Source organism: Acanthisitta chloris, unplaced genomic scaffold (genome assembly GCF_000695815.1).
Source record: "Acanthisitta chloris isolate BGI_N310 unplaced genomic scaffold, ASM69581v1 scaffold8079, whole genome shotgun sequence".
In the NCBI taxonomy this organism is placed as follows: domain Eukaryota; kingdom Metazoa; phylum Chordata; class Aves; order Passeriformes; family Acanthisittidae; genus Acanthisitta; species Acanthisitta chloris.
In genome coordinates, this window is record NW_008693088.1 from 264,670 (window position 1) to 290,081 (window position 25,412).

The window sequence follows — 25,412 nt, forward strand, 5'->3', positions numbered from 1 at the left end:
CCAATTTACTTCACAGCAAAATCATTGGACACAATCCCACTAATTTCAGTTGATATAGGACAGAGTCCTGGCTCAGAAGAATGGTGTGATCATATTGACATCACTGGGCACTTTTAAGCAATATTGCAAAAGCAGTTTGTCCATGAAACTGCTTTCCCCATGCTCACAATGTGCTTTGTGGAGCAAAAACCCACACTGGGAAAACACAGAGAAGGCTATAACTCAGGGAATTGCTTACGCATTATCCTGTTGGGTCAAAAATTTTGTTTTTCAAGAGAATGTGAAATGCATTGGGCTTAAAAAGCTCTCACTTATATAACAGTTGCCAAAGGGCAGTCTATTCATTAGCCAAGACATAAAAGTAAAAAGGCTGCTCCAAGGCCTTGAGGCAGCACAGTTTCTTGAGCTACACTTCATAACAGCTGCCCTCCAAAGTCTGGCTAACGTCATCAAAAATGCTCTTTAACAGAGGACTAAGATGACACACTTACTGTCACAGCGTCCCCTCTTTGGACAGAAAAAGACATCCTCCGTTTCCAGAGATCTCCTTTCCAGTGCTGAACTCTGACATACTGGGCTCGTCCTTTACCTCAAAGTAATCACAGCAGGAAAATTTGCTCTTTTCTTCTTTAGTATAACCTTCTGCTCTCCTTGGTCCTTGATAAACAATGGATGCTCAGATATTTGTTATAGCATGTACAGATCACCCTGCATAGTTCAGTCCTCTATGAGGAAGCTGCCTTGATCTTTTGTGGATCAGGGGCAGCCTGACAGAATAAGACAGAATATGCTTCAGTTTCACAGGACAGCAAGTAGGAAACCAGTACAAGGGAGAAAAGCGAGCAAATATGTTCTTCCTATCAAATGATTATATTAATTTGCCATAGAAATGACTGGCACATACTGCAATTTTTCCCTTAAATGCTGCTATTAAATTACATAGATGACACAAAAAAAAAAGTCTTCCTTGCTCAATCTGGTGTCCCTTTTTCCAATTTAGAAGTCCAGCAGAACAGCCAGACACCTGCATTTATTTCTTGCATACAGCCCACTTAGCTGCCACAGAAGCATATCCTGTTTTAGCTCCTGGGCTGGGTTACCCTTGCTGCTTTCTAACCGCCCCTTACATGCGATCTCTGCCTGTGAACCACTTCAGAGGAGCCATCAGCACACAGTTGTAGCTGTTCAGGGCAGTTACCATCACATGGTCACTCGTTTGTGTTTGTGATGTCTCTCAGCCAAAAGTGTCAGGTTGCAGGGGAAAGTACTGGCTGGGGTGTCTACTGTAGATCAAGGTCTTGCCAAGGAAACCTGAATAAACCTTAAAAAAATATTCTCTCCTTCCTATTTATCTTAGAGTTTTGAAGTTATAACTATTTAATTTATCAGACTTGATTTATTGATGTATTTACCTTGGATGCTGTTGTACTTGATGGTTTTGAGCAAAGAAATGACTAATTCATAATGACAGTTGGATGCAAAAACTTGCAGCACCAGGAATTAAACCAAACAAACTCTTGATTTATTTATATTTTTAGCTACTAGCAAAAGCTTGAAGTAACAGAGTGCTAGATGTAATTTTTGAATAAAAAATGCAATGCAGGAAAGAACCAAAACAAACCAAAAATCCATAAATATCAGGAAAACCATACCCACCTGCTGCATCCCAACACTTCAGAGAAGAAAAGGGATAAAAGATTGAAATGGCTGTTAATAGCATTCATCTGGTGACTCCTGAGCATTTCATTATGCCTGTGGGGCCATCTCAGTTCAAGTTGCCTTACTCCTTCTCCAACAGTGCCTCCTGCTAGAAGCATCCTGCCATTCAGTGTATATACCAAAGACAACATTTACAAGTACACATAACCTAAGAAAATGGGCCCTGAAACCAATCTACATTGATTTTGTCCAGTTGTATATATGGCAAGCAGTTTAACTTGCAGAGCTATTGCCCTAACAGTGGAAAAGATTTTTCCCTTATGAACAGGACTGAGACCACCATTTCGTACATATCATCAATTCATAGTTGTGCCTGTCACCTATGTATGAGACTAGAACAGTGGCCTAGGCTTCAAGGCCTTTATAACTCCAAACAGCCAAGACCAAAAAAATTACTGTAGCCAAAACGTAACCACCTGCATGTACTGTATCCTGTCATGAGTTGTGATGCTGTCTGGATACATCCATTTTTTGGTACAAGGAACAATTTCCTTGTTAGGGCATAAGTGAGAGGAAAAAAGGAGGAGTAACTGGTATCCCAACTTCCTCATTTGTTAAAAACAAAAAAAAAAAAAAGAGGGAAACAGCTCTCTTGGAAAACAGCAGCAATTATACAGCACAGTATATAATTTTGTCCTTCAATAGAAGATCAGAAAATGAGACAAGGTGCTAGTTAATACATTTCTGTACAGCAGAGCAGAGTTCATGACATTAAGAATACTGAATTAGGAATTCAAAAATAGCAAGCTATGGCTCTCACAAAGCACCATCAGAAAACTGTTCCTGCAAGACAGAAATCTAGAGCACAAGTTATCTAGTTCGTGGCTCTTTCTTGCCTGTCTCGTCTGAGATGAACTTTCAGGATAAAACTTCAGCTGTTCAGATGATGGGAAGATTCAATTAGGATGCAAAAGAGGCAGATGTTGCTCTCAGAGAGGAAATGGGCTTTGAATTAAAATATACAGAAGCATCCTAGCTGTAAGCCAATGAACTCAGCTAACTTACATTTCTCTCACCTCTGTGCGATTTCTGCACAGATAACCACAAACTAACACTATTTCTCAGTAAAGTTTCAGGAGTTAGTCCAAATATTCAGTTGGCACCTGTGGCATTGATTTTACAAGAATCGATAGTTTTCCTGTTGTCTAAACATATGAGACCTAAAATATCAACACTCTTCAGAAGCAATAAAGCAGGGCCTGTGGAATTGTGCACTGTGATACAACAGTGTAAATGCTGAGAAGCTCTGCTAACATCTCTTAGCTCACCAACCTGGTATGAGGTCTTCATGAGTCAGGATGCCACAGGCTCCAACAAATCCCATATAATGGCAAGCAATCAACCTTCACGGCACCTAGCCAGGTGGCATGGCCACTTTACAGAGCCAGCAACTCCAAAGTGGAGTCCAAGGAAAAGGGAAGATCTAAAAGAAACTTTTGTCACAGGCCAGGAAAGCAGAGGCAGTGAGGTAAGGAGCCCTGCCTACCCTTGCTGAGCTTTATGTCTACCTGCACCTGGTGATTCTCGTGTCTGAGCCTGACTCACCACCATGACTCCTTGGCCTCAGAGCTGCATCATCTCTTTGCACTGGCAGCAGTGGAATGCTGTCTGAGGCTGGTTGCTGTCATAGCCCTGCTCTGCTCATCCTGTTTGAACACAATGGGACTGTTTCCATGTGGGTGCACTGGAGCCAGGCTCTGCTTACCTGGCAGGGCAGCCAGTTCCTGCTGCTTACTGGCCCCCAGGATGGGGGGAAAGGGCAGGGTGGATGGGGATTTGGTTGGGCTGGGAGATGAAGACTGTTGAGAAAAACAGATAGCTCTTCAAGTCAATGAAATGCTGACACTTCCAAATAAGGAAAAAACCCTAGAAAGCTGATAAAAATATTCAAACAGGAAGAGGCCACCGCTCAGTAACTGAAACAAGAGCTACAGAAGGAAAAGTCAGACTCTTCAGCTAATTGGTGTGTGGGTATGAGAGGAGGGCTGTGTGGGGGGGGTGTGGCTGTGAGCCCTGTCTGCCCTGCACTGCATAGAAAGAATCTTTCCACTCTGACTGGAGCAGGGCAAGGCATTATTTGACAGTGGAAATGCCTTGATCTCTTTGGAAGGAGACATAACTCTTTATGGAATAATTTATTAATGCCATTTAAGAAATTGAATTCCTGTTCTGTGAGAATTTTATTTATGCTAAATCAATATATGAAGTCAGATTTTCATTTTATTGCTGAATAGAAATTATATTAAGAAAGCAGCATAGAAAAAGGGAACACTTAACGATACTGAACTGTTCTAGTCTTTAAGTGGTTTCAGTGACATAATGATATATTAAAAATAATATATTTAAGTATTTCAGAAAATAGCAGGAGTAAAAGGAAGTACAGTGCTAAACTTAGAATAAGACATTGTTATTCTCAAAATGACATATTAACATTAGTGAAATAGGATTAAAATGATCCATTAGTCTTTTCTTCAAGAAAAAAATCAAAATTGACACTTTGTGCCAAATGTCTGCATTTAGCAAGAACTCTGTCTTCCAAGGGTAACTTTTTATTGTCATTTTTTTACCATTTTTCTCTGCAGTTGAAGAACATGCAAATTGACTTCTATTGCAACATTAGGAGAGCTGATAAATATTTATTAAGTAGCCACTGATGCCTGTGCTTATTTAGTTTGTGGCAGTAAGAGTGCTCTGTAGGTATGTAGTCACCTGTACCTCACCTGTTGTTTATTATTTGCAAATTCACGTCTGAAAACCTCTATTATAAAGCACATCAGCTGCACTGCCCCACAAAAAAAACATTAGTACAGGCCCAGCATGTCATCCCTGTTTCTCCTAATTTTCTTTCTTTAAGATGAGCTGCTGCCAAGTCAACAGCTCATTGATTTCTGCTTGGGAATGTAATCTCACACTTAAGGCTATGAATGATACACGTGCGTTCATGCACACACACGCATGCACGTACACACTCTGACTCAGAGCGAGCACTTGGTCTTGTGCAGTGCTGCATAAACAAATGCCATCTTCATTACCTCAAATGGCTCCACACTGCTGAAATGGAGCAAGCTGGATGCACTGCAGGAAGCTTGGAACAGAACAAAAGGCATTTGAAGAGTTTGAGCACGGCCTGCCGGGAAGCTCTGAAAATGCACCAGGTCTGCCCCAAGGACTGTGGAGTATTGATGTGTGCAAGCTCTGGCTCTCAGCTAACAGCCAGACAAGGTCAGGCTATCATGAGAGTTCATCTCCAAAGCAAAATACTTGATACTGAGTGCTAAAATTGATCCAAAGTAAACTTCCTTTTATTTTTCCCTCTGCATGTCAGACCGTCATACTTACGATTACATTAGCATTGCCAGCCATGGTGTTGTGCAGATATGGGAATCAAGAGACAGCCCAGTTGTAAATATTTATATGCCTATTCTTCTGAAAAGTTGTATTATGCTAATTTTTAAAAAAAGCAGCAGCATGCATTGCTGAGGCTGGCAGTACTGAGTCTGAGGACATAACTGTTTAAGGTTAAAAAATGAGACTAATATTTAATATCTTGTACAAAGTATCCTTCTCAAACAATTAATCTTTTATCCCTAGAAAGAAGATCTTGTAGCATAAACTTCCTTAGTACTTTTGTAGTCATCTTCCTTTCATTTGCATTGAAAAGACAGATTGACTTAGAAAGTTTTTGTGTAAAACTCTTCTCTGTCGCTCTACCTTTCAAATAATTGTATTCTATTCCTCAGAAGACTTAAGGTTTTTCTGAACTAGAGCTGATGTATATAGAAATGTGCTCTACTCTGTAACTGAAACTTTCTTGTCTTCTGTTTTGGTTTTCCCTAGTCTAAAACATCATGTTGGCTCTTGGCAAACAGTTGCTTTATGTATGGAAAAATAGCTGTGGTACAGCTGTGTAGAGCCCTCAGGGAATTTCTGATATTTTTTTTAGAGGCAATCTGGAAAATGTACAACATCAAAAAAAAAACAACCTTGGCCTTTACAAAAGCAAGATGCCTTGTCAAAGAGATAAGCATTGCTACTGAAGAGTTTTTCTGAGGAATGTTAAATGAAGGATACAATTCCAGCTTAATGAAACACCTTTCTTGGGCCACTACTCTTTCTACTTTCTTTGACATCGCACACAAACAGCTCATGATGTTAGTTTCTTACTTCCCTTTGTAGCTCCTAGCTTAAGCACTGCATGTGGCACAGACTCACTATCTGGCCATGCTTGTGCCTCTTGTACAGATTTAACCCAGGTTTCCTGGTTTGCAGCAAAGCTCCAAACTCACTGCCTGGTTCACTCCTCCAGCAAACCTGACCCCCACAGGTGATGTTCTCCCAGTAACAGTGAGAGGTGAGGCAGGGGCAGGGGCAGGTGGGGACCCTTCAGGTCTGGTCCAGCTCCTTGGGCTCCTGCATGTGGCCACCAGCTGCTCCCTAGCCCATCAGTTCAGAGCAAGGGGAAGACGTTCACCCTTCCCTGGTGGGAGTGAACTCAGTTCTGCTGCAGCTGGGGGCTATGGCAGCACCAGCCACCTTGTAAGAGGAGAGGATAAGTTCATGGACACTGGCTGCACATATGGGCAGGAAAAGGAGCATACAAACAAACCCCACAGGAGCCCAGATGCAGCAGTGGAAGGTGGGGTATGAGAAAGCAGCAGGGGTTTAACCACCTCCAGGAATGGAATCCCTGTCCACCAGGGCTCTGTGTGCTAGCCCTGTTTTGTGTTGCATTGTAATGTACAGTCTCTGAAAACGATTTTAATATAACTACCTTGTTCATTACAAAGCACAAGAAATAATAAAAATAAACTAAACAAAAGCAAACACACACAGTCCATGCCCCACTGCAGTTACATGATCAAGTAGAATCTTGTGTAGACTCTGAATCCTTCTTCTCCCATCTTCTCAGACCAGACTCTGCGAACAGACATTACAAAGCACAAGAAATAATAAAAATAAACTAAACAAAAGCAAACACACACAGTCCATGCCCCACTGCAGTTACATGATCAAGTAGAATCTTGTGTAGACTCTGGACCCTTCTTCTCCCACCTTCTCAGACCAGACTCTGCGAACAGAGCACTGCCACTTTTCCATACCCCCTTTTCTGTCAGCTTCCACCCAGCAAATTATGGGAGAAAGCCAGTCCTTTTTGTCATATAAACACTCGATTAGCTTCATTTCTTACTCAGAATACTCTCCCAGCTCATCTGTTGCTTAGTTATTTTTATCCTGGACTTCAGGTTATAAACCACTGTCAAACAGCAGCTCACTCAACTTGGGGCCATGGTTAGCAGTCTTTGTGTGGCTTAGCTCTACTTGAGGAAATAAACATTTTTCATCTTACTTTGAGTGTTTGTTTCTCAGCTTTTAGGCTATGCCAAGTGTCCAGCGTTCTACAATATTATTCTTGCCCTGACAGAGCCAGAGCAGTTTCTAGCCAAGCTTATTAGTTTGGCCTGCATGTCTCACCTGTAAAATGCTTCACCATGTTTCTGGGAACCTGAAATTAAGCCTACGAGTGAATAACCAAGTGACTATGGAGCATCCAGCACAAGAACCACCTTCGACAAGCTCTGTGTCACCACCTCGTGGATTTTTGGAGCCCAAAGGACAATAGAGAAGGTAAAAACCATCCCTGGCACACACATAGAGAGATCCTAGGAGCAATCAGAACCTCTAAGCTGTGTTAAAACAGGCTCCCTCCATCATCACGCTGGGATTTAATGAGATTTAATTGTACAAAGTGTTGTTTAATTTGAAATTAATTAAAACTCAAGAGCTCAGTTCATCTCCTTCTGACTGTAAGGAACTTTACTGCAAAAGTGGTTCAACACTAGGCACATGAGGGCAATTTCAGTGTAAAGCTTTGTTTCTGTGATTAGGCTTATGATAAAGACATGCATGAAGCAAAATTTAACATAGTTCAGGACTTTTCTTGCAAAATACATGCACAAATCAAGTGTTAACCTGGAATTCATTTTTAAAATGCCATCAAAAACACTGGAATCATTCTAGAAAATAACCTAAGCATAACAAAATCCCAAAAAATGTTTACAGATCAGGTGCTGCAGTAGCTTAAAACCCACAAGAATCATTTTTCAAGAAATTTAAGTGTAGGAGTATCCTCAAATTTAACACAAAATGAAAATTTTGCTGTAATTTTTTAATCTGGACAGATTTTTTGTTATTATTAAAAGTGTGATTAGTCTCTGTCTCCACATCCTTACAGTAGGTCATGGCACTCACCTCTTTATTTTGCTACCTCAAGAGGTTTTACAGTAGCCAAGTCTTAAAAGAAAGAAAATAAATTAATTTTTCTCTGTCATGCAATGAACACCAGTGAGTCAATCTGCATCCAAGGCTCCTTATTCTTTTGATCTTCAAGGTGTGTAAATTTGCAATTTTGACGTGTTCCTCTAAATCTAGCCATCAGATTCTGGGCCTACAATTTTTTTCAGATTATCTTCCCATTTAGTCCCTAGAGCTTTTCCTCCATGGATGATACCCTCAGCTTTGTTAGTTTATCACCTAACTCAACTGCAGCTGAAAAGGCAGAACAGCTGACAGCCAGTGGGAATCCCACTGCCCCTGTGGTTGCTTGCTGCCACTTATTCAAGCAAGACTGCCAGGAAGCACTTGTCTGAGCTGATAATTGTGAATGAAATATTTGATCTAGAGTCACAGCACAATTAAATTAGTGTTTCAATCAAGTGTGACTGTACATGTTGTTTAGATGGCTCTCTAAGTATTCAATTATGTTTTGTAATGAGAAATTAGGAATAAGCAGTGATAAACTAGGAGCACTGAATCTGTTGCATGACTGTTCCTTTAATGGCTTCAAGCAAAAGGAAAATGAAGATTCCTTCCTCTGTTCTGAGAGAGTCATGACACTTACCTGGGCAGACACACAGTTTTATAAGAATTTGATGGTGTGTTTTCCTACTGAAATTTGTAAATTTTACCCATGTATGGGACAGCACAAGATTTTGTGCATTTCAAAGGCAATGATCCGTTTGCAGATTCCTAGAGAACAAAATAATTTCCATCTTGTCAACTACTAATTACCTTTTTTATTTGTTCTGAAAACAGTAGGCTAAAATCCAGCAAGAAATAGTAAAAATAACACAACTGTAACATACAAAACCTCAGAATGAACAAAAATAAAATCCAGTACTAATAAAAATCTACAAGGATTTGAAGAAAAGCATCTAAGTATTTTCCAATTCTGAAAACAGGTTGGATGCATTCATGGATGCAGTCCCTTTAAATAAAAGTAAGCATTACAAATAGATGTGCAAGCACGCAGTATTTTGAGCTTTAAGAGTAAACAGAATTTGTTTTCTATCAGAACAGTTGCAATGATGCAAATGTCGATCTCCAAACTCTTATTTGAGTCTGACATCGGAATATCAGATTAATATATGTGGAGCAACAAGGACACCTTGAGGCAAATCAGAAAAATGCAAAAATTTCTATTTCACATTGATACCAGAGGATTTACAGATTCTTCTTCAGCCTGAATTCCTTGGAATTATCATATGATGGAAATTATAAGCTTTTAAAACTTTTCCAAGGTCCCACAAGTCCCACAGAGTATTATTAATGCAGAGCTTGATCAGCACTCCTGAAATACTATAATATATGCTTATCAAGTTGGTGAACTTACTTGCTAATAGTTTTGAGGACAGACCTGGTTTGCAACACACTAACCTTGTTGTTCTGAGTTGTTTTTCTCCTCGCTACAGAAGTAAAAAATTTCCCTCCCACTGCTCAGCATAGTATTACACTGGATATATTTTTAAAAGGAAAAGTATAAAAATAGTGGCTAGGTTTCTGAAGAAGTATTACATGCAAATAAACATAGAAATTGTACTTTCACAGTTCTTTGTTGCTCTTTTCAAGTTTCAAGTATTCCTTTAAATTTGTACATTTGAAAACCTGATGCAACTAAACATTTTCAAAAAAAAATGTGGGAAGAGGAAGAAATCTTACGCTTCTTATTCTGCTTAAGATTTTTGGCGTGTGAAAAAGCACTTTTAAAATTTTTTTTAGTATAGCCTCTAAGTTAGAACTGGAGTTGTGGGGCCATTTGTAGAGCTTTCTGTTCCCTTAGTGCTACCTGCAGCCTTAGAATCATCACGTATTTCAGGAGGCTCATTTTCCTCTGGCGTTGGTGGGGTAAGGTCAATAGTGATCAAATCAGTTTCCTGATCTCGTTTTCCTACTTCACTACAAAATTCAACTTGATCTTCCTGTTGGCTGTTCTTCTTTATTTGTCCATTCTGTGCAGGGTAGGTACTGGCAATGGTTTCATACAGAAACTGGTAATGTTCCTTAAAGATAAAGAGAAGTTAGTGTGAATGGAATGCTCAGAGCATTTTTTAAATTTTAGAAATGTAATGTGTAGTTGAACATGCAAAACTGCATATGAAGCAGCTTCCACAGTTTTTGGCATACAGAGTGTTGCTCCTATGTTTTATTTTGATTTGACGTGTACATAACCTTTCTGTAACTGCTTGCATCAGACTTGTCATTCAGTATCCTCTTGGTTCATAAAGTACCAAAAATACGTTTTTTAGAGTTCCTAAGCTGTAAACAATACGTATTGTAAGGAGTCTAGGAAAGTCATCTAGAAAACTGCCCCATATCAATGGCATTTAGGTCTGGTTTGTCAGTAAATGCACAGTTTGTGCCATGGAGACACAGTTATTATACAGGTATTATGCATAAGGTTATGAGGATAATGACCATGATAAGTAATCTCATAATTTGTTCTGGCAATTCATAAGATTTACTTACAAAGTTGGAGACCACTCCCAGCCTGGTGCGACGAAGAGCTTTTACTACTTGGAAAACATCTATTACTTCTTCTATTTCTGCACTTTCCAAGAGGCTCATTAAAGCACAAAATACACCAGTCTGCTGTGATCCATCACTAGAAGATGATGTAAAACATACATGTAAATTTACAATGTAAATTCAGCAAGTCTTCTAACTCGATGTTAGGTATATTTCAAAATCTTCATAATGAATTACATTTTCTAAACATTTTTTAATGAACTGAAATTGTCACAATTAAGTACATCTGTAGGACTCACACAAGACATAGTTTACCTAGAGGCTATCTGGGTCTCAAGTGCCACATAAGGGGAAGAGAGAAATACAAAATATCAGATTTACAGTCTCAACTATTGCTAGCAGGATTATCCTCTGGTTTAGATGATATGCAATGCTAGTCCTGGAAATGGTCCAAAAAGAAGTGGACTTATATACTGGAGAAAGAGAGCTGAACTTATAAACTCTACTGATCTTCATTAGTGTATGTAATCTCCTCAGGAGAGCTGAGCTCCAGGCATATGGAAAGGCTTGTGGGAATAGGTAAGCATCCCAAAATTACGGTTGCTATGTATATCCAGAATTTACAGCTAGGTGAACCTATGTGCTGAATTCAGACTCACCGGCAGTGGATGACAAGTGGGACACTGCGGTTTCTCCTGTTGTCCTCAGTGATTGTTCTGCTTGGAAGTTTTTGTTTAAGGTTGAGAATCATGCTGACTAAATCTTTGGGGTTTTCTGGAACATCATAGCTACTCCACTTATGATACTGATACTGATACACTTTCTGTGTTTCTTTTGTCTGAAAAACAGCAGTAGAGATGTTCAGGTTAAAATAAAGATTCACTTAGTACCTCTATGGCAGCTGTTCTACAAAGGAAGAATTATATTGCTGAGGAACTGCAGGATGATGTGAGTTCTACTTCATGAATATGAGGTAGGTAGACATCCAAGCTTTGCTCAGACTTCAAAACACAGCTCATTTCCTGAGAATCCATCTCAGCAACTCACTAAATATGAAACTTGAGCTAATTTATCATGATTGACTGCTGGTCTGGCAGAGAAAAATATTTCCATTTCTTAGAGCAGGAGGCAACTGCAGTGGGAACTGTCCCTTCTTTTTCTTTACACTAAGTTTATAAATTTGTTTTTAAATTTAAAAATTCCTTTTAAACTTCCTTTTGGAATTTGCAAAGAAACTTTTACCTTGAGATGTGTAACATCAAAGGCACGTATGGTATAGCTGGTACCACAGTTGACATCTGTCATTTGAACTTCTACGCCACCATATGTTTGTTTTCCTTCTCCCCAATACTGTGCACAGAGTTCCTACAATGCATAAAAGTACAAGTCAGTGATTACCATTTAAATCTCCTTTATTTTGCCTTCCACTTGCACATACAGAATGTACTGACTTTAAAGTAGTAGGAATTTCATTGTATTTTAAAATATAGCATCATACACTCATCCCTCAAAAATTCAATAGAAAGTCAATTAAGTAGGTAAATGATAGAACAAATTAGATTAGAAATGCAAATTCCTCATCCTATGAAACACACAACTGGAGTGAGGAAATGAGAAAGTGCAGTGCAGTGTTGTCCTTACAGAGGACACTTCACATGTCAGTGTGCAGATGATGCCCCACCTGATCTCCTTCTTTCAGCTCTGTCAGCATAACAATGACTTTGACTTTTCTTTGGAACACCATTTGCCAGAAGTCAGAGATAGTTTCCTGCAGTGGTCCTTGTGTTGCAATCATGGCTTTTGGACCCCAGTAACCCTAGAAAAGAAATGTCTTGTTCTTTTTTCTTGAATTCATTTGAAATGTGATTGTTAAGCAATATAACTTATTGTCATTTAAGAAATACCCAGTGGAATAAATTAACAAACTATTTTGTTTACAGGGAAAAGAAGACAATCACAGCAACCAATGGTCTTACAGGAATTCTATGATCCGTAGGGCATGAAACTCAATCCTCCTGACAAGAACATTACTTACAGATTGACAATAAGATATACTGATGCTCCAGTGGGTGACCTGCCATTTTCTGCAACGTATATTTTTTTAAGGGCTAAAACATTCAATTCTACACAGCTGTTTAATTTTATCACTAAAAAATTGTGTTTATACCAAACAAAGTTGTTGCACCAGTCAGCTCACACTGAGCTACCTTAAAGTAAAGACACATTTACCCTGAATAGGTATCCTAACTGCAGCATTTGAAAGGATTCAGATAAATGGAACTTAGGTAGTAATTCCATTAAAATCAGTTACTTCATTAGTGACCAATAACTGCTCTCCTTCTTAGGATGCATAATGATACCAAAAAATGACAGTTCCCATTTTCACTAGTAGGGTATTGAATATGTGAATAATTATACTCATATTTCACTAACAGAGAAAATATTAATATGGCCTAACTCGTATGCAGATGCCCACTGATACAAACACATGTTATCATGAGGTCAGCCTGAAAGCTAGTGGTTTTAAATATACTTGGATTTGCCAATCGACTATGAGTTCTTTCCCCCTTATTCAAGTAAATCCTATTCTATTATGAAGCCAACAAGAGAATAAGAGCTCTAGCTAGAACATACTTTTAGCTGAAAGCTTGTGAAATACTTAGAATGGATCCTCTAATTACATACAGTTATGAAGGAAGCATTGATGTATTTGCTTGATTCCTCACAGTCGCTGTCATCATCTGAAGATTCATCTGAATCATGTTCACCGTCCGTATTGCATTCATCTTCATGCCTGATCGGCACTCGGTTAAAGTCATCTGCATGAGACAAAGTGTCACTGTCACACCACACAGCCCCTCAGGTATGGCATCAGTGGAAACAGGGGGAATAGAGAAAAGCCAATCCTTTCACAACAAACTGCAGAACAGAAACTACCTCGGTTGAAATAAACTTCAACACTCCCAATACCTCACATTGTTCAAAAGTCATCACTTCTTTTTTAAAACACTATGAGAAGTTTCTAATTTTAGTGTTGAGAAAATGAATTAAATACCACTCTGTAGGGTAACTTACACATTTTTTTCAAAATTTTTCTTGTAGGAGATAACAGATAAGGGAAACTTCATGGAAAATACTTACATGGAATTATGTTGGCATTCCTATTCTTGCTTTTATTTTCCTCACGATTCCCAGTGTTCTGTGTCCGCCACCCCTTATAGGAAGGTAATCGCTAAAGAAAGAGGATGATTTGTATCATGATTGATTAAAATGGTTCCTGAGATCTTTGTCTCCTCAGGACATTTACACCCAGTCTTCATCTCATAGTGCCTCATTCCTTACATTAATTCTTTTAACTTTGGTCATATCTGAACTCCAGTGTAAAAATGCCTGCTGTACCACGTACTATGGCAGAGGAAATCATGTATGCAGACACAAGTAATTGTTCTGAGAACTCCATCTTTGTTAAAAATTTTGAGATCAAAAGCAGAAATAAAATTTCATTAATTTACAGCTTTTGTATTTTTTTCATGAAGGCAAAGAAACTGTTTCTGTGACAGAGAAATAAACCAGCATAGAAGTGATCTATTACACATGGTGTCTCTATCTCATGACTACTGTGCAAGACACTTTCTAATGTAAGTGGGAAGTAAGGGCACTAGAATGCAGTGCTTCTTTACCTGAAATTCCACCTCCAGCAGAGAAGGATCACTCGGAGGATCTTTTCTTTTCAGATTGTTAAGGTAGGAATGCAGCTCTGACAGGCTGACCTCTGTTTCTCCATACTGATTGTATTCCACTAACGCTTGATGGATAAGGATGTACTGTGACTGGTGTTTCCCATTTGAAGAGTTTAAACATGAAGTTATTAAAGAGTAAAAATAAATGAATTAATAATATCACTTCTTAAAAACATTATAAGGAAGTGTTACTCCCATAATACTATTATTAGTACTAATAATATTAAGCATTGGCATTAAATACAAGCATTAAAACTGCAAAACACTTAAATAAGTTAAATACATGCATTGTATCTGTCCATCCATCCATAACTTTTGTTGTAGTCTCATCTCAACTGAACATCACACCTAGAATTTGAAAATCAAGTTTGACTCTGCAAGTTCAATTTTGAATTTTTGAACTGTATGCTAAAACTGAATTATCAAATCTAAATTGTTCTCCTTGGATTCCTTTTCTAAAATCTAAAGTTACAAAGGTGAAGTTTCTAAAACTGAACAATTGTGTTGGAAGTTTTCCACTCTGTATTTTTCAGAGCTGTATTTTCTACAAACAACTTCAACTGAACTGCAGCAGTATCCAAGACTGAACAGTGACTTCTGAGAAATACTGATGAAGACCTAGCACAGGATAGTTCTCAGTGACAGGAGCTTTAGTGAGATACCTCTACTTGGACCATGAGACATCGCTGCCGCCGCAGCTTCACAACATAGCCATAAACATCCACTCTGCCTTCTGCATCCAGCCCCTCCAACATGGCATCAATTCCTATGTATGTCCCAGTGCGCCCAACACCAGCACTGCAAAGCATAAAGGCATTTGGTTATGGAGAGGGAATGGCACCTCCCAGTCCCACCCTGAGAGGGGAGCAGTCCTTGAGAGAGCAAAAGTGAAAATGTGTAACAACAGCATTCAAACCAACTGAAAACCGTTCTTGTTGTAAATTCATTGACAACACAAATAATGTATTTTTAGTGTCTTTTAATGAAAGCAAGGCCAACATTGCCAAATGTGATGCTTATAGCCAGACCAGCCTAACATTTATCTGGCTGTTTTCCAAAACTCCTCAGGCTTTATCAACCTCTATATCCTGTGTATCCTTCAGACAACAGGCCTTCCTGTGCATCTTCAGCTGTCTCATTTTCAAGTGTTCAAGTCATAAAATTTTGGATCAGCCAAACACTTTTGCCAGCTGCATTTTTTTAATATCTTCATTTCATGCTCATTTAACATTACAATTTTATTAAAAAATAAAATTATTTATTAACCTGCAATGAACCACTATTGGGCCACTAAAAAAATTGCTGAGAGCATTAACTCTGCGTCGGAGTTTGAGGAGAAGATGTGGATCTTCAGGGACTCCATGGTCTGGCCAACCTGTGAACTGAATGTGAGTGACATCTCTTCCAGCTGTCCTTTCTTTTCCCTAGAAAATCCAAAACATGAGGGTTTTAATATATATAGATATATACACAAGTCTAAGTCACTAGGTTAAATCTTAAAGGTGTGAAGTCTTGAGTTCTGTTTTGATATGTTGCTGCAAATTAAAAGAGAATACATACATTTTGATATAATTATAATACAAAATGAGATAAACATCTCAATGATGTTCTTTTTCTGGCCAAGAACTAGTATGGCTATAGAGCCATTTCCTCACTAATTAAGCCCCAAATTCTTGCTCAAAGTTGAATTATCCAGCTGTGGCACAGTTATTCATACAGTTATTTGCCATTGTAATTATACATCACTATTCTACCAGAACAGCAGAAGTCTCCACTTTCTTGCCAGCGATCACTCTTAAATTCTACAACGAACATTTGTTTTATCTATAATAATATGTCAGTGGAACAGAGAGCAGACAGCTCATAAATATCAGTGCTCAACCTGCTGCAATCTCTCATTTCTAATGTCAGATTGTTCAAGTGACAGAGCAATGTCTTTGTTAATAGTTAATTCTTAACATTCTGATATTCTCACTGACTTCAGGCAGATATGTTCACTGACTTCACACTAAGTTACAACTCTCTTTTAATCAAACTGCTTCCTGAGTGAATTTTAATGCAACATGAGACAGCAGAATTGGAATTTCCAGCTGTAATCATGGATCAAGATGGGTGGAGTCTGTTGCCTTTACTGAAGACCTATCAGCAGATTTACTCTTTGAGCCTTAATGCTTTTAGCTATGACTTACACTCCATTTATCCTCACTGAAATACTTTTGCAAAGGACCTGAGATAAGCATTTAGTCTTAGATGGGAAATTTTGTTTGCAATTACACATAGAGCAACTAACATGAATTCAGATGTATTAAAGGGAGCAATTAACCAGTCTTAATGATTCTATACATAGCTAAATGGTAATTTTAAAACACTTATGCTTATAAATGCACTTGAGATTACCAGAATTTGTAACTGTTCCACAGTACAAATATCACAAGGGTAGATAATGCTGCTCTATGAGTCATATTGATTTTGCTTGCTGAGATAGACACAAACCAGCAAAATTTCTGTGCTAACAAACTAAATACATAAGGAAACCAGTGTATATATTATGGTTCTAATACTTAGTAGCATATTAATAGTTTAATCTTAAATGTAAATCCCATAGTATTACAGAAAACACATTTTGTAGTTGGGAAATATATGTCTAACTCATATGTCTTGCAAGGAATGACACCTATGTCTAAGAAGTTTTCTCTCAAACTATATGTGGCTTAGAAAAACACTGCAGAGCATCTTCCACGGGTAGCTGACTCTTCTCTCTTAAAAGCACAGGCTCCAAACAGACACTCCAGTTCCAGTCAGCCTTACATTTTTGAATCAACTTACCTTTGTGATGTGTAGTTTCTGAATGACATAGTCTGGACATGTTTTACTTTCATTGATCTTCACAGTGATGTCCCCATATGTTGCAGATCCGTTCTCCATTGATGGCCAGTACTGGGCACATTTGTTCTATGAAGACATGAAGTTAGGTGAGCAGGATGACAGCAAAGTGGCAGAGAGCTGAGAGCTAGAAAAAAAAGGTCTAGTTTAAAGCAGGTGGCAACTTAGTATAGTTTTTTCAATTTCTCACAGGTCTTGTCCTCTCCTGAAAAGGCTGTCACTGCTTAGGTAAATAATCCCAAATATCCAACAATTCAGGTCTCTGACCTGAAGTTTATTGCCATGGGATTTAACTCGAGAATAAAGTGGGGGAAAAAAATCCTGTATGCTTCTTGAAAACATGAACAGCTACTGCTGCTGTCTCCTGAAGGCTGTAGAAACCTTTGCAGCTACTTCCACAGCTTCTTTTTCCATCTTCAGTGAGGGATGTGGCTCCTGCCTGCCTATAATATCAGTTTGCGTGTGCTGTAAGTCTGCATGCTGCCACCATCTTTAAAAGCAGATAAAATAGTAGTTGCCCTTCTTCTTGCTGGGTCTGGAATAGGGAACAAAAGCAAGCCAGAAGCTCCCAGCCTTCCAGTTAAAGAAAAGACAAGGACTACACATGAAAAATATTCTCTCTAGGACTTACTGAGAACATGGAATATGAGAATAGACAGAAGAAAAATACAAACTGCACCTTTTATGACAGGTCTCTGATGAGCTAGACTTCTACCTTGAGCCCTTTTCTGGATTAATTAGCTGTAATTTGGAAGCTCACCCTGTGCTACTTCTGGCTGTGACTAAAGTGACATTTTCTGACACGACTGGTAATTCATAAGGCAACACTGTTTTGGCATCCTTTCCAGCACAGCTTCTGCCACAATGAGAGCCAGCAAAGAATGAAAACAAACTACAATGAAGAAAATGCGATTCTGCAATCCACTCTGTTTTCAGACAAAAGATGGATGGAAAGCTAGATGGAAGGATGGAAGATGGATGGTTCTCACCTTCTTTCCTTCCTCACAGCGAGTCACCATGACAATAATCGTTGCCTTCTGTTCCCAGATCATTCTCCAGAAATCATGTGTAGTTTCATCCTTGGGGCCTAGTAGAGATATTTTAAGAGACTTTTTCAGGGTACAGCTAGAAGAAAATACACTTGCCTTCTTGACACACTTGGCCATACAGCCTGAAAAGTTAACCAGAGACCAGGCAAATAACAACCACACACTTGATTTCATTACAACTGCTGCCATTAGACTACAACATTTTAAAAGTCTCATTTGTATCTTTAGTGCACAGCTATAAAATATGAAAACTTCTGGTGTAAAATTATACAACATGAGAAATCTGCCTTTGAAGTACAATTCATAATCATGTTCACATTCATGAAATTCCCTAAGCAAAAACTCCTTGGCAACTTTTTCATATTAAATTTCAAAATGTCAGATTTTCATTTTTCTTTAAATTTGCTAATAGGTTTTTACTAGTCTAACAAAAATGGGTGAATAATGAAAGCATAGTCTTTTAAGGTTAAAAATTACCTTGTGCAGCAATGTATTTTCTTGGTTCTTTGAAGCCCTATAAAAAGTACATTGTTACCAACTTTTAGAAATAAAGCATGAACACTCTAAAAGACTTACAGCTTTAAAAAGAAATTCAATATGCAACAGTTCAATCATACCGAACACATTACAAAGATGGAAACAACTCAGATGGAAACCCTCAAAGGTGTTTGATGCATGAAATGTACAGACCACAGGATTTTTTCAGTAGTGCCTAAGACTTAAGTAAAAGTCACTCACATCAATATAACTTGCATTGATATAGTCTGATCCTGGATCTCCTGGGATCTCTGAGAGCTCAACGCGGTTATGGTCATCTGTTCAAATCATTTGAAACAAAATAATTATATTATCTCAAGGCAGTGAGAAATCAAATATTTATAAAACATGCCAAAATTGTAACAAATACTCACATGGAAGAATATCAATGTAACGATTTTTGTTCTGATTATGGCTCTTTTTGGCCTCCTTTATTGAAAATTTACTGAAAACTCTAGGAATACTCTGTAAAATACAAAGTTTCTTTTATTGGGCAAGCAAGCAAATATTTAAAATAGCTTCTACTTACAGTCAAATGCATCTGCTAAAAATTTGGTACCTCTGAATCTGGAAGATAACATTCTACTTCATATGATGTTACCTTATATGTTTTTTATATCTAAAGGGAAAAAAATTCTTTCCCTTAACATAAAAATATATATCTCCACAATTATATATTAATTATATCCCCATGGCTATGTGGGAAGGTGTGCTAGAATGAGAAATATTTAGACTATTTCTTTTATACTTTTGGTGGAAAACACCTCCAGAAGAAAAGTTCCATTTTTTACAATGAGGAAAGATTGGTAGCAAAATTAACTGAGGCCTATTTGGCCTTAGATGAGAACTCACTCAATTATATAGACTTTTTCTTCTTTAAATATTTATTAATTTATAACCACTATATTTACTTCAAACATGCTACTGAATGGAATTCTTCCAACCACCTGGCTACAAATCTGTGTACAAATTGTTGTACAAATCTGTACAAATATTTTGAGCCAAGGACAAACCTGAAATTCATCCAGGAAAAGCCTTCCTTCATCAGCAATCTTCCTCTTGTATGTGTCCAGCAACTGCTCAGAAGGTATTGGTTCTATGTTCAGAAGTTGCCTGTCATCATCTTTAACTGTAAATAAGTCAAACATTTATTTTTAACTGACATTGAAAATGTACATTACATTTCAGTCAATGTGATTCTCGCATTGTCAGTTAAATTAACAAAAGGATAAGCCTCTTAATTCTAACTTGACATATATATTTTTTTTCTTTTTTAAACTGGTGCTGTCTGAGCCAGCTGTTGAGCAAACAGGCCACAGGAATAAGAGAACTTTTTCAGCTCTGCTGACTGACTGGAGATCCTCTGGAGGAGGCCACACTCAGGGACACTGCATCAACAGTGCTTTGTACAAAGAGGCAACTGTCACATTCAGGTCACAGCAACAGCCCCAGCACCCACAACAGTCACACAGCCTTGTCTTCTACTTCAATTCTGATCAATTGTTGTCAGTGGTAAAAGAGATTACTGTGCAAACAACCTACAAATACAGCAACATATATTGCCTAATTTTCCAAATTTTCCTTCAACCTATTCTCTGAGTTGCAATAATCTGTAATATCATCTTGAATGATAATAATGGAACAAGTTTCAGTCTCTCTAACTAGACATTTAATTCCTGTGGGTTTGAGTGTTCGAAATTATTGTTTTCTTGAAGCTTTCCGGTGTTGACTGGTTTCACAGACTTTGAAATCTTGTGCAAAAAGTTGCACAAAATGTTCAATTTCAGTCTTTGGGATTTGAAAGCCTTCAAAATTTTTCAGTAAGAAAACCAACTGGCTAATGTTTAATTTCTTGCTTTGAAAAAGGTGCACAGGGAAGGGAAATTCTGGTTGAAGCTGTGTTTGGTTCTGGACTTACTGTCAGTGTTAATCAAAATCACAAACATTGTCTGGGATAACAAAAGAGGGTTTGTAATGAAATAACATCTAAGCATTTTCAAACACTGATAAACTTCCATTTCATTCAAGTATAAATATTTCTGCTATGTATTTACTATTTTTTCCCTCCAAATAGGTGGTTATCATGCTGATATCTGTAATCTATGACTATTTTTTCCCTCCAAATAGGGGGTTATCATGCTGATATCTGTAATCTATGAACATAACATGGAACACAAATAATCCAAAGGTGGCAGCAAGACCTGAGACTGTTTCCAGTTGCTAAATATATAAAGATACTCACCTGAAACAAGGTTCACACCTTCAGAAGAATTGCTGTAAGAAACAAAAGTATCTATTTTAGTATTAACTATTTAATAGTTAATAATAATATTATATAACAATCAATAGTATTAACTATTTGAATAGTAAGACACATATACGATAATGACTTAAATAAAATCAGTTTTGTATGTGAACACTAAGGCTGTTCTTAGCCAGCAGACTGCACTACAAGAGTGCTACAACTGGGACTATGCAGAGGTGTTTGGGATACTTGTCTTCCTACCCCAAGCACTACTGAGGAGGAGAAACAAGGGGACCACACTGAAAAGCAGTAAAGCTTGCCTAATTTTTTCCATGTCACCTACAGCAACCATGTCTTTGATTTATTCACTGGAGTGACTGCTCACACCATCTTCATTTCTCTTGCTAGTGACAGAAAACGAACACATGCATAAAATATAATGAAATTAAGTTTAAATGCTAAGTAGCCAAGAACAAGTCAGACTCTCTGGAGATGCACAAGCAAAAATTAATTTTGCTTCCCTAAGCATAAAAGTTTGCATCTGAGCAAGAGCATGTCCCTGTCCCCCAAGGGGTAGAGTAGGGAGGGAATAGGGTCTGGAAGAGATAAGTCACTGAATTTTCTGTTGTTGCCAGAGGACTGAGAGGTTTCAGAAGAAATTGCCCTAACTTTTCAGTATCTACCAGCAGGAAATGTTCCCTCACACACTGCGCCACCTCCCTCCACAGCAACAGCAGCAGTCAGGTTGGCTTTCCATGGCTCTGGCACAGGCACCAGGGAAGGCAACAGCCATTCTTCTGTCACCATCCACTGTCCTACAGAACTGCTGAGCCATCCAGAGATTGCTATAAGAAACAAAGCCTCCCCGAGATATTGTTTGGGGGGAACAAGCCTTTTAAAGTGTTCCAAGAAAGGGTGTATTATTTTCATTATTTTTGATTTAAATTATGAAGGAAATGTTTTCCAGATATTTCTGTATATTTTTTTCACAAAACTAGGGACAAAACATTTTGTTCTAGCAGATCAGTTCTTCTGTGCCTTTGACAAGGGTATAGCAGAGAGATGTCAAATCTATTTCATTCTATTAGTGTTGCCAGACAAACACCAAAAACTGAGTTTCTTTCGAAAGGATTAGAAGATAGAAAGATATTTTTTCCCAGTATTAATGAAACATCAAACTTGTAACATTTTTGCACTACCCATTGGGAAATATTGTGGAAAAACAGAAAGCCTCCCATCCCCATCTATGTAAGAGAAGGAGAGATACATGAAGCTTACCTAAGCTTTTTTTGGTGGAGATCATAGATTTTGTACAGAACCAGCAGCAAAGCAATTGATGTCACAATGATCAAGAATGCCAAGAATATAATGAGGGCTCTCGAATTATCTAGCAACCGAAAAAGAATACATTTACTATTTTTAAATTACTTTTCTTTTTTTTCAAATCTGTATACCTCCTAGAACCACGGCTCATTGATTTTTGGTTTTTTTGGTTTTCTTTTGTTGGGGTTTTTTTTCAGAAAATAACTAATATATCTTGTATATATTTACTTACATCTGGTTTTTATAGTAGTCTCTACTGGGGGTCCTCTATGTTGTCCATTATACACAAAGATCTGCATGCAGTGGGTGAGAATAACAGAGATGTTAAGGTATGAGAAGTAAAAATTTCTGCATACATTTTTTAAAAAAAATTAAACACAATCGATATTTGAAATTCATCCATCTATTTTCAATTAATCAACCTCATTGACAGCAGTATATGCTGTCTATATCTGTAAAGTCATTCGGTTTTCTAGCCAAGGTACAGGAAGATCTAGATCCAAAAATATGTAGGTGACAGGAAAAAAAATTAACAAAATAGGAAGCACATTTTACAAAATCAAAGTCAGACCATCTCAAGGAAAAATCAACTTTATATCTTATCAAGTTTCTCAAATCTGAAAAATAGCCATGCAACATAAAATAACACATTTGTTTCAACAGTAAATATACCAATAGTAAACTGAATTCAATATTTTAAACACAAATTTCTGTATGGGAGGTAATTCATAGAAGTTTAAATAAATAATCTACTTTCTTGCATCATTAACATTTGGGTACTATACCAGGTGTTAAAATACTAACTTTGCTTTGTTGTGTTTATATTTTGTCATAGATTTAACATTTATTCAATATTTAAATTTCTTTAATTTAAATTCCTATCAGATCTAAAAGGCAACTTGAAGTTTGTACATCAAATATTTCACACTGGGGTTTTGTTCTTTAGTCTTCTATAATTTGACCCAGAGTCCTTTCACTACCAGTCAAGGCCATAAGGCTTTCTTTGTTTTCCCAGTAAGAATTGGGCAAAATAAGTGCAAAACAGAAGCCAAGGTTTAGACAGAGGCAGAAGCAAATTCCTTCTGTAAGGAATCCTGCTCACAGTAAGTATTGTACAAAAACCTTAGAAGAGTGCAGGGAACTTGTGCTATTGAGACACTGCAAGAATCTTTTGCTCCTACAGGACCTCATCTTTTTTCCAAAATATAAAGCTGTCTGAGCAGGATTTGTTGGGAAATCACTGATAAAATCTTGGAATAAAACCAAGACTACTCAAGTTCTCTGATTTCTTCAGGTAAAAACAGAGAAAAGAGGGAAAGACTGTTAGAAATAAGCAAAACTGCTTCCTAAAAGTAACCTCATCATTCATACTTTCTTGGCTAAACTTTACAGACAGGACCACCATTCCTAGTGGTCATATAAGGGAATCACACGAGACCATTGGTTTTGCAAGCAAGAAACCCAAAAAAAGGTGAAATGCCTGACAGAAGAGAAGATAGCAGGAGGCCTTCAGGAAAGTGAAGCTTGTAAAGAGAGGATGATATATTTTATATGGAAACAAAGACTGGCTTGTAAAAGGCTGATGTATGGACATGCAAAGGCATCTGAACTGCTTTACACTAACTAGTCCCCGAAGCATCAAAAATCTTCACAGTGAAAAAAATCCTAACAATTTCATTCTGAGCAATTACCTGAAGACTTAAATCCCACATTTGTACTCTGAATGAAATGACACTCACATATTCATTAAGTGGAATGTGTTTTAAACAGTAAACTATCAGTCATACTGAAGAAACTATTTTAAATTTAAGAGAATTCCCAAATTTCTCTCTATCCCAAGTACAAACAATCTATTCAGCTTGTATTTTTCATGCTGTCAGAACCTATGTGGAATAGTACACAAGGGTTTGCTTGATAGGTTAGGCACATAGGCATTTTATTTCCAAAATAATATCTTCTACTTTACATCTGTGGCCTACAGACCCATAGATTAACTCCTCTGCCACCATATTTGACCTTTTTTTCCTAGAATCAAGTATAATCTGCTTAAACAATGAATATACAGAAATATTTCATATATTTTAATTTAATAACCCTACTTACCTTAAATGTATACTTTGTCAAGTACAAGAGATTTTCTTTTTTAAAATCACAATGATTGTCTCTGGTGGTGTTTTTTCCATCACTCTCCCAAATCAATTCAAATATTGTTTTTTCTCCATTCACTTCCCCATTTTTGCACGTAATTCGGACACTATTATCACTTAGCAACATTGCAGTAACATCTCTCACTTTGTCTGGGGCTGCACACAAAAGAAGGGTTACTGGTTCTATTCTCATCTTTTCAAACCCAATGTTTCAAGCTGTATGTGCTCACATCTCTTAATCATAATTTCTTTAAAAATGTAGCCCAAATTTAACAGGGTAAATAAAATCAATTTTGACTTGGCCATAGGTTTGTCTGAACTGGAAAAGATGTGAAGAGTTGCTGAAAGGTCTGGGAAAATCAAAGCTCTACTGACAGGATGCAAAGGTAGTATGATGGCAAATCCCTCTTACTTCTGACATCCTTTCTGATTTCATGAACATGGGAAAACAGACAAGACAGGGCAACAAAGAGTTTTCCATGTGAGTATACATTCAAAACTTCTGTAAATGAATTTTCCTACCAGGAGTTCCTAGTATAATTAATTACTTAAATTAGGGCTGCCTAAAAATTAAAGCCATTTTTAAGCCAGTTAAGTCTCAGATCAAACGGTTTACATTATCAATCAATTTATCAGCTTTTTTTTTCATGGGGCTTCAGGTGATGATTTTGATCCCTCTGTACTTCAAGCTATAAACTAAAATTTGTTAGCTCAGTGACCCAGAGTAATAGAGAGATTCCAGTGTTTACAAGGACTGTCTATAAAACTGGCTAAAAAAGTTCTGTTTATTCCACAGAGGAATAGGATTTAAATTTAAAACAAGAGTCTGCCAGAAGTACCTGTATTTTCTACAGAAACACATTTAATAAAAACAGCAGTCAGGTTTAATGCTCTTATATATCCATTTCTACAGACTTTCCAGGGGTGCGAAGAGTAGCAAAAGATTTAATTATTCCTGCTATTGGGG

At 37.6% G+C, this 25,412-nt stretch overlaps 1 protein-coding gene across 1 annotated transcript in view; it reads right to left on the bottom strand.

Moving 5' to 3' along the window:
• Positions 1–9,599: 9,599 nt before the first annotated feature.
• The window catches only part of PTPRC (protein tyrosine phosphatase, receptor type, C), a gene marked incomplete at its 5' end in the record, with an annotated part of 17,114 nt that continues 1,301 nt past the window's right edge, over positions 9,600–25,412 (bottom strand). Inside the window, 20 exons of the mRNA XM_009082940.1 lie at positions 9,600–10,055; positions 10,522–10,657; positions 11,181–11,359; positions 11,764–11,886; positions 12,203–12,337; positions 13,207–13,340; positions 13,663–13,753; positions 14,202–14,351; positions 14,924–15,059; positions 15,528–15,685; positions 17,088–17,213; positions 18,134–18,231; positions 18,671–18,707; positions 18,932–19,008; positions 19,105–19,195; positions 19,744–19,859; positions 20,973–21,004; positions 22,254–22,362; positions 22,531–22,591; positions 24,402–24,601. Of these exons, the coding sequence (XP_009081188.1) occupies positions 9,783–10,055; positions 10,522–10,657; positions 11,181–11,359; positions 11,764–11,886; positions 12,203–12,337; positions 13,207–13,340; positions 13,663–13,753; positions 14,202–14,351; positions 14,924–15,059; positions 15,528–15,685; positions 17,088–17,213; positions 18,134–18,231; positions 18,671–18,707; positions 18,932–19,008; positions 19,105–19,195; positions 19,744–19,859; positions 20,973–21,004; positions 22,254–22,362; positions 22,531–22,591; positions 24,402–24,601 (2,462 nt within the window). The remainder of the gene's footprint in view (positions 10,056–10,521; positions 10,658–11,180; positions 11,360–11,763; positions 11,887–12,202; positions 12,338–13,206; positions 13,341–13,662; positions 13,754–14,201; positions 14,352–14,923; positions 15,060–15,527; positions 15,686–17,087; positions 17,214–18,133; positions 18,232–18,670; positions 18,708–18,931; positions 19,009–19,104; positions 19,196–19,743; positions 19,860–20,972; positions 21,005–22,253; positions 22,363–22,530; positions 22,592–24,401; positions 24,602–25,412) is intronic.